This window comes from Limulus polyphemus, unplaced genomic scaffold (assembly GCF_000517525.1).
Source record: "Limulus polyphemus unplaced genomic scaffold, Limulus_polyphemus-2.1.2 Scaffold210, whole genome shotgun sequence".
Lineage (NCBI taxonomy): Eukaryota > Metazoa > Arthropoda > Merostomata > Xiphosura > Limulidae > Limulus > Limulus polyphemus.
The window spans coordinates 542,321-552,310 of NW_013665820.1; the positions used below are offsets into that span (position 1 = coordinate 542,321).

The window sequence follows — 9,990 nt, forward strand, 5'->3', positions numbered from 1 at the left end:
ATTTAAGTAAATGTTAACATGTATATCTATAAAGAATGAAAATTAGAAAGACAACCAAAACGACAGTCCTAAATCATAAAATAAAGACCTTATAAAACTAAGACTTCAATTAAACTTGCATGAAACTGTAGCATTCACTCCATATTCCGAGTCACAATACTGAACTCTTAAAAATGTATATGTATTAACAGATATTTTGATCCTTCGATATGTACAGGTTATTAATGTATAAATCAATACATGCTTTTAGTGTGCTTCATTAATTTGTGCTTGTAAACTTGAATTTACATCCTGAATGAAGTAAAGAGAGCCCTCCATTTCTTCTCGGTGGCATTTTAAGACATACTGGTTATATATATATATATATATATATATATATATTAATGACTATAGACACTAATGATCAGATAATTTCGCACTCATTTTGTTAGGGTAAGACGCCCTAGTTTCATGGTTAAAAAAAACAAAATGAAATTGTTGTGGTTGAGGTCGTACAATAAACATGTAAGGCGTCCTGATCTACATTCATTGTTTTTTGCTTGTTTTACGTGACTTGTGTTGTTCACGGTTTCTAAGTAAGTATGTTACAGAACAGGTTTTGTATGAGCTTATTTAATTGTAAGTATCCCTCGATAGGCCACAAGAACAGTCTAGTAGCAATAAGTAAACGGTCCATAAAATTGTCGGTTGTATGTTGTGTATGTCACAGGTTGTAAGTTTAATCAATAATTATTGATGCGTTCCTAAAAGCCCATTTCTATTAAGTGTCACCATTTCCTGTTTACGCTGAACTGTAAAACGCTAATCTAAAAGATTAGCATTCTTTAAAACAAATTTCGTGAAAATAAGTAATACAGAAAAGTGATAGTGTTACCTACAGTTTTAAACGCACGTGCTCATATCTTGGGTTTATCCAGTCTGTAGTTTATCATATTACGATTGGCTACTCTAGGAAAACAACACGATGGGGTGCGTACAGAGCTCTGAAACTGCACAGTCACTCGACTTGGGAGTCGTTCATAGAGGATCATCTCACTCGTCAGGAGGTCGGCGGATTAGGAAGGTGTGGGCAGAAATGGCGGAAAGTGAGGCTACTGAACGTTCTATTGCTTTACTGAAAGAATCTCTTCAACACCTCGAAGAAACATACGAGGAAGGTGCAACACATATATTCGTTGTTCTAGGTGCCTCTGTAAGTGTTATGATTTTTAATACAATCTTACGATATTTTAAGCTATAACGTAATCGTGGAACTAGAGATCCATAACGCTAGAGTGCGCGCCGTCAGCAAATGGTCTTCGTGAAAATGGTAGTCGCGTCTTCGGCTGGTACGTATCGCATAGGTGCAGCGCAGCGTACAGGTATTGTTCTTTCTTTGGTATTGGAAGAGAATGGGGCTGTGGAAAGGTTCAAATATACAAGATGCTGATAAGAATGCATCAAGGTATAAATTCTATCTGCGTGTTAAACTCGTATTACATAAGTGCACACTAACTCTGACATGACAACAAAGTATTATTGGTCATTAGTGTTTTGCAAACGTTGAAAACATTTGGTTTATTATGATATATTGTAACATAAAAAATATATTACCAGGTCTATTGGCATAATATACACTTTTTTAATTTAGTATTTGAACAATAAAAATTGGCATCAGTAATAATTGTCATTGTCAAACACGATGATGAATGAGCATCCGAATTATAAAAATGTAGAAGGCTTAAGTTTTTCTTACCTAAGCTTCAAATTTAATGTTTGAAAAATAGAAATAAAATTACTTATAACTGTTTACTGTTGCTAAGACAAACACTTAGGGTAGCCTTGAAAACTGCTCTATCAATAGCATGGATTGGTAACCGTAAGGATTTTTTATTTATTTTTCCATTGCTAGCGGTAGTATGGAAAACATTTAGGTCTACTTTACAGAAATAACCATACCAGTGAGATCTGTTCGAAAATTGGCAAAACACCAGCAAAAATAGAAAATTTGTGTACGTGCCTTAATAGTACTATACAGCGCACCAAAGGAATGCTCTGAAATATATATTCATAATCATTCAGTTCAAGTGTTTAGATTTTAAAATATTTCTTTAACTTTTGAAGTAATTATTAATAATTTAAGAACACTAAGGTTAGTAAAATTTGTAATTGTATAAAAACTGTAAAGTTCTGTAGCAACTACACAAAAAATAAAATACCTTTTCCCTATTTTTAATAAACTGGTACTGGTAGTAGTAATTACGCCTCGTTAATTTACAGTGTAGACGTCGTATAAAGTGTGTCTTAGAGCTATTAGTACTATTGTCGTAGCTGAAATAGCTATTCAGTTAGGCCAGGGAAAGCTTTACAATGCTAAAATTCGGTGTTTGATTCCTGCGGTAGGCAGAACAAAAAGAAATAATTGGCAAGGAATATATCTAGTCATGTTCGTTCAGGTAATTTATCTAAATTTTCGTATAGATGTTCTGTATGTAGTTATGACATTCTGGTTACTCGGATGTCGAAAGGTCGCAAACATGTGCTCATCCTTTTACTTAGGTAAAAGTTCAATCAAAGTTGAATATATATAAATTTGGTCTCAAAAGGTGTTTTGATAATCTCCACCATAGGTACTCGCGTTACAATGACACCCATTGCTATTCATTATTATTATTTTTGTAAAGCTGTGAAAGTTGGAATATTAGTGTTTTACCATACATCACCATTATTTGAAACCTTTTATAACTGTATATTGTTTTTTTTTTTGTTATTTCAAATGTTGTGTATTAATGCCGACAAATGTAACGTGATATTGAAGTAAATTAGTATTATTTTGACGGATGGCAGTTTGAATTCACAAAAAAAGAGATTTCTTAGGTATGAAATTAGTAATATTTTTATGACATATTGTTGCGAAAAGAAAATTTCCAGAAATGTATCAAAACACAACCGTAACCGGATATCCACTTTATTTTTTTCAAGTCCTTCTAATTTTTCTTTCTGTTGTACTTGATTGTATAGAAATACATTTCCCATATTTCTTTAAAATGTTGTAACACTGTTGAAATGCAGTTATGTGTCCAAAAACAACCAATAAAATGTATGCGGGATTGAAAAGAAAGCTAATCACGTTTTGCTATTAAAAAACAACAACAACAAAAAAAAACAGGAATAAGTTATTGAAGTATATACGTGTACCGAGTATCAGTTTTCCCGCTTCAATTATAAAATCAAGGTTTTAGCTTCTTCTTCAGTTTTAAATCTTGACACTCGCTGGTACTATTGCATTGGTCATATTTGAACAATTTGTTCATAAAATAGATAATTGCCTGAATTTTTCATTCCGACAAGTGTTTCGTCACACATCCGCATTACTAGTCTTGTGTGTCACGTGAGTACCTTACTACTTTTTTCCGCGTTGTTACCCAACAAAAAAATTGATGCGTCATTAAGAAATTTTTGCAAAATAATTACAGACGGTTACGGTTAGATAATATCTCATCTATAGACATTTTTATTTGGATTCCCCTCTTTTTGGCGAATGGGAAAGTGTGAGCTATCTTACATTTTTTTAATTGTCAATAGAAATCGTCAGAAAAATTATACTATGACGTGCAGGCCATGTTTGTTTGTATGGTGAATTTCGAGTCGCTAGCGGTCCGTAATTTTGAAGTGATATACTAGAGGGAAGGAAGCAAGTCAACGCCGCTGCCAACTTCTGCGCTACTTTAATCAAACAGTGGGATTGGGAGTCACATAATAACGTCCCACAGCTGGAAGGACGATCATGTTCAGTGACGGGATTCGATTCCATAGGCTTTAAGTTTGTTTGTTTGCTTGTTTGTTTTTAATTATGCACAAAGCTACACAAGGGCTATCTGTGCTCTGCCCACCACGGGTATCGAAACCCGGTTTTTAGCGTTGTAAGTCCGCAGACATACCGCTGTGCCACTGGGGGGCAGGCTTTAAGTCGCGTGTCCCAACCATCAGGCTGGTATAGTAAGTGAGACGAGCATGTTCAGTGACGGGATTCGATCCCGCGGGTTTCGAGTCGTGTGTCCCAACCACCAGGCTAGTATAGTAATTGCAATGAGTGCGTGGTTTTACCTTTAAGAATAAACGTTTGAAAATTTACCGAGCTCATTAAACTGGAAGTAAGAATGTTGATTATCTCAAACGGATTGAATGTGCTTAAATACACGTCAAACTCACGAAATTCCATGTTCGAAACTCTTACATCCTTAATTTAGAATTTGGATAAATAACATTCTTGAATTGTGCATAGACTTGCGTGGCATTATAGTGTTCCATAAATATTCTTATTGGTTAAGAAAGTTAGGTTTATGTAAATTGATTTAGTTTTGTTTTAGCCATTACGCGTACCGCCAATTATGAGCTAATCATTTTGTTTACAGGGTGACACATTGTCGTACAGTGTTTTGACGAACGTAGAATACATTTCTTCGTGTAATTCGCCTCCTTCAAATATTGTCTGCGATTATTAGTTGCTTATCAGTTGAAATATGAAAACTAAATCAAATATTTTTAGTTCATTTTGTACCTTTCGGGTAGTAAGATATACACGTTAACCCAGTGGTTGACAACCTTTTTATACTGCGTATCCCCAGTCAGACCCGTGAGCCAGTGGTTGTAAAAAAAAATAGCGGTTTCTATTAATAAAAAGTTAAATCTATAGAAACAGTTCAAGAGCGAGTAAACAATACGCGAACGCCGACTGCTGGTTAGAGGAATACGTTAAATATTCACCAAGACTTCCGTTAATTGTTGAGTGTTTTTTTAAAAAGCTTTTCGCGTATTTTACACCATTATGGGAACCTCTACATTTAAACATCTTATGAACGTACCTGGATTAAGATTACTCTCTACCAATTCACCAAAGAGTATCCTTTGCTATAAAGAACGTCTAACACCATAAACTTTCTATGCATTAAAAGAATGTATAATTTTACTACAACTGTTTTTGTTTTTAAGCACAAACTATACAATGCGCTATTATGTACTGTGCCCACTATGAGTATCGAAACTCGGTTTTGGCGATATGAGCCTTCAGACTTCCCACTAAGCCACTGGAGGGCTTATTTCAACTGGAGAATCATTATGTTAATATGAGTTAACCTCTTGTTATATTTTACATACAATCAATGATAATTAAATTCAAAAATGTGTATCCACTTTGGGAAAGGGATTCACGGTTTGTGACACTTAAGTTAGTAAAACGTGTCTTGCAACAAAACAGTGAAGCTTTCCATCATCTCTGTTTCCCGTTGTTGGTATTCACTTGTCTTCAGTGTAACAGTTGTAGACTTTATTGATAGATTGAAGTAGTTATCTATAAGTTATGAAAAATAAATACAAAACTGTCCATAAAAACTTAGCTTTTTCGTTTGTATTTCTTGTATGTAGCATAACACAATTTATTAAAAGAAATGTTTCACGAAAGTCAGACAATACTTGTACAAAACTGATGTGTGTGTGTGTGTGTGGCATACTATTGCTAACATCGCTGTGATAGTTTTTCTCTGTTGGTACAGTTCCTAAACAAAAGTTTTGTAAAAATCAAAGTCAACTTTTTTCTATATATCTACACTAAATTTCTCTTGTGCATAAAAAAATGTTAGTTGAAAGATATATTAATAACTTATTAACCAACATCGTTCAAACGAAATGTGTCAGTTTTGCGTGTAAAGAGGAAACGCGTTTGTTTCGTTATTGGATAACAATCTAATGAGATAAGAGAAAAGTTTTACGAACGAGTGCAGCCAGCGGCTGGAGGTAATTTACCTTGTGGGCTATTTACTAAGTAGTTTAAAAATTCGTAGTTTCATGAAGTATGGAAACAAACTGTATTCAAAAAAAGTTTAAGTGTAATTTCTTTTGTTTGTAATTATCAAAACATCCTAGGTATTTAAACCTTTATTTGTAAATTAAATTTTTATGTTTCGGACTATAAATTCATCCTTGCTACTTTTTTTGCTATGTTCAATAAACATTTAAATAATGTACATTAAATGTTCTTCGCTGATTTTTTTTGGTGTTTTCAGCATAATTTCAAGCTTCGATAAGCAATTTTGATTGTTATTGTTTACACGGATGAGCTGAAACATTTTTGTTTGTTTACTTTAGTTGTTTCTAACTATACTGATTTTATGTTTTAGAGTTGTTTAGTTTTGGGATGTGGATAAACGTTTACTCTAGGAAATCAATATATTTATCGTGAAAGTAAGTTAAGATTAACTTTAAATTGAAATTCGAAAACTTTCCAGCACGGATTATAAGCTTCTTTTTTTTTTCAGTGCAGATTGTTTGTTAATCAGAAAAAAAAAAGATTGACATATTTTTTGTATAATTAAACTAAGTTTTTGATATGTAAGCAACTTGTAACACACCCGTGACTCAAATTAGGAATATGTGAGAAAGTAATCTCTAAAAGGATGTTATTTTTCCCCCAGTTAAGCTGACAAAAAAGAAAATAAAAAAGAAATAATTTCCTGGTGTACATTTCACTATTTTGTAAACCTCTTCTTTTAAGTTGATAATTTTGTCGATTCAGGAATATTACTGTCAACCATACATGCAACGGATTTTTTTTCTCAACAGGTGCTATTTTTGTTCGTTTCTTTGTTTTAACGCAAAGCCACACAAAAGGCTATCTTCGCCCTGTCGATCGTGGGGAATCGAACCCCCCGATTTTAGCATAATAAACTTACCACTGACCTACCTATTTTTTAAAAGTACTTGATGATAAAAACAAACGAGATGGTAGATAAATAAAGTAAAACATTATTCGGGCAAAATGAGAGAGAGGAAATTTACAGGTGTATATAAATTAATGATTTAAAGTTAAAAACTTTTCTGAAACGTATACGATGTTCTCAATACAATGGCGTAACACATTAAAGTGATTTTATTACTAAATCGAAATGCTCAGTTGAAGTGTTAATTCTGTTAGTTTGTGGTACAGAACTGGTAGCTTTTTTTCTTTAATCTTCTTTACCCATATAATATTATTTCAGGTTAAAACATGAATTGCGTGGTCTGTTTCTTTTCAACATGCTGTACAGGAAAGTATGAACTACACGTACTTATGCCTGCGGGAAATATGTTGTTACTGACTGCTTGACTTAACACTTTCATCTGTAGCTTATAAATATTTAAAAGGTGATTTCCATGTCTTACACCTGAGCATACGGAAAATTTCCATGTTTTTTTTTACTTTTCAAGTTAAATATTCGTGTAGCGGCAAATTACACTGTTGATTTCCTTGTGCACTTCAGTTTTCTTTATTTTAACCGTTCTTGTGCAATAAAAATATTACATTATCAGTTTCCTGATCCATAGAGTGAAGTTTGAATGATAATGCTAGTAAAAAAACAATACAACCCCAAGTATTGAATATAATATTTATTACATTATGTAACATAATTCTATTCTTCATTTTCGGCGTCTGCTTGAGTATCCCATTGATAAAAAAAATATAAAATCACAGCGAATATACATAATGTTTTTACTAATCACGTGCGTGGGCTGGCCTCGTAGTATAAAACTCTGGATTTCGGAAGCCTGTCATGGTCAGGTAGTTAGGGCACTCGACTCGCAATTTGCGTGTCACGGGTTCGCATTCCCATCCCACCAAACATTTTAGCCTTTTCATCCGTGGGGGCGTTATATTGTGACGGTCAGTTCTACTATTCGTTGGTAAAAGAGTAGCCCAAGAGTTGGCGGGAGCTACCTTCCCTCTAGTCTTACACTGCTAAATTAGGGACGGCTAGCGCAGATAGTCCTCGTGTAGCTTTGCGCGAAATTTAAAATAAAACCAAACCAAACTGGATTTTGGAGCTGGTAAGCCTATTTCAAATCCGTGTGATACCAAAAATATTCCCCGTACTTTAAGCTGTGAGTGCATTATAAGAGTCATAGTCAATCCCTTAGCGTGAATGGTAGGTGGTAGGATGCCTTCTCTCTTGTCAGTAGTTGATTAGGGACGGCGGCAGATAGCCTTAGTAACTTTTCCATAAATACAAATAAGTAATTAGCTTATATTTCACCAAATATTAAATATAATTATACATTTATATTTATCAAATCATATCTCCATTAAAGAAGGTAAAAAATAAAAAGTCGGAATATATTTATGTAGCTTATATTGCACTGAAATAGAGTTGTCTTATGACAAACGTGGGAAAATATCGAAGAAACCATAATTTACTTTTGACGCACATGTTGGTAATGGTTGTAGTAAAAACAGACATTAAGTAAGATATACGTTCATGATTACAGGTGGGCCCCCTATTTCCATTTCAGTACATTTTTAGTTGAAAGGGTAAAAAAACTGTACATTACTGTTATCCAATTAGAATCTAAAATCAATCACAAAGGGCCCAAAACTCTTCATTACCGCGGGGTCCGTCGGGCTTAGGCATACCCCAGAAAAGTAGCATATAAAATAAGTTTTCGTTTTAGACGTGTGCTGTAATTTTTTCCGATATTTCTTTCAGTAACTTTCCGCGTTTTCCGGTCTTTTTCCGCAGTGCGAGTACGTAATCCAAACGAATTGTGCTCAACAATAAAAACCGTTACAACAAAGAAACGATGGTTTTTACCAATAAAATCTGGCTATTAACAAACGGGTATCGCTAATAAGCAGGAACAGACTATGTTGGCTATAAAACAAGTTTTCATTATAGACGTATATTGTAACCTATTCCAAATTTTCTTTCAATATTTTACGGTAAGACTGTGGCGATCGGATATCAGTCTTCATCATGGTTAGTGGCCTATACGATCACCTAAGACTAATTAATAATTATTTTGTCGTTTTCTATTTTGTAACTAAATATTAATTATGAACTAGTGTTTAACCTACGTTTCGGCCGTTAATCTGCTGCTGTTTCAAGGAAGTCCTTGGAATAACTCTTTCTGTGTTGGTAGAGGTCAGGATTCAACCCTGGGCCTACTTCTTGCAAGTCTGGTGTGTTATCGACCTGTCGCACCAGACTCCCATAAAGAATTCGACAGCAAATTAGCAGCCGAAACGTAGGTTAAAACTAGCTAGTAATTAGTATCTAGTGTTATATATATGACACACACACACACAGTTGTAAATCATATAAGCACGATAAAAATTATTTTGGATAATTCGGTTAAAACAAGAATGCAAAGTCCAGTTATGATAAAAAAAAGTTTTACTTCTCCGACCACAAGTTCTACAACAGTACAAGTTGGCTTAACTAATATTCGATAAAGGTCTAAATTCTCACAAGAAACTAATACAATAATTTTACTTACTTGCTAACTTTTCTCGTACTTAACCGCACTATGTTGTATCACTATTTTTTATCGAAACACAAACTCAGTATTCACAAAACAGAACTACCAAAATAACTTGCTGACAGTAATAGACAAACTGACCTACAGATTCAATAATCAATCATCATCTACTTCAACGTATTTCACGTTTTTATATCGCTCAAATAGTTTCCTAAAGCTTGTGAGAAAATTCTACACGGTTATCGTGTGACGTCAAAACTTAACGACTGCGTAATTATTAAAGGTGTGGCGATACAGCTAATACGACACGAGTATCGTATCGTGAAGCCATGATATTATTGCATCGATACATCGTCTAATAGGATACGATTTATGTATCTTCACGAAATTTGGCAAGCTTTCAATCAACATTTTAAGTCTTTTGTACAGAAAAATCAGAATTTCTAATAAAGTATTTTTGCTAAAAATTAATGATTCAGTGAAGGAAGATGTATATCGAGTACTACATGTTGTCTTCATTTCTTTTATCAAAAACATTACATGCAAAGTAACATAACAAATTAACATTAATAAAATAGATAGACAGTTAACTTTTTATTTTACTTCTCTTGCCAGCTGCCATTTACTTGATTAAACCTGAGAATTTGAAAAAGCACTGTTTGTTTGTTTTGAATTTCGCGCAAAGCTACACGAGGGCTATCTGCGCTAGCCGTCCCTAATTTA

The 9,990-nt window shown here is 33.8% G+C and overlaps 1 protein-coding gene across 1 annotated transcript in view; it reads left to right on the forward strand.

The window, feature by feature from the left end:
• Positions 1 to 802: 802 nt before the first annotated feature.
• The window catches only part of LOC106478421 (glucose-6-phosphate 1-dehydrogenase-like), a 39,965-nt gene continuing 30,777 nt past the window's right edge, over positions 803 to 9,990 (forward strand). The window contains exon 1 of the mRNA XM_013938963.2: positions 803 to 1,192. Within this exon, the coding sequence (XP_013794417.1) occupies positions 965 to 1,192 (228 nt within the window). The 5' untranslated portion in view covers positions 803 to 964. The remainder of the gene's footprint in view (positions 1,193 to 9,990) is intronic.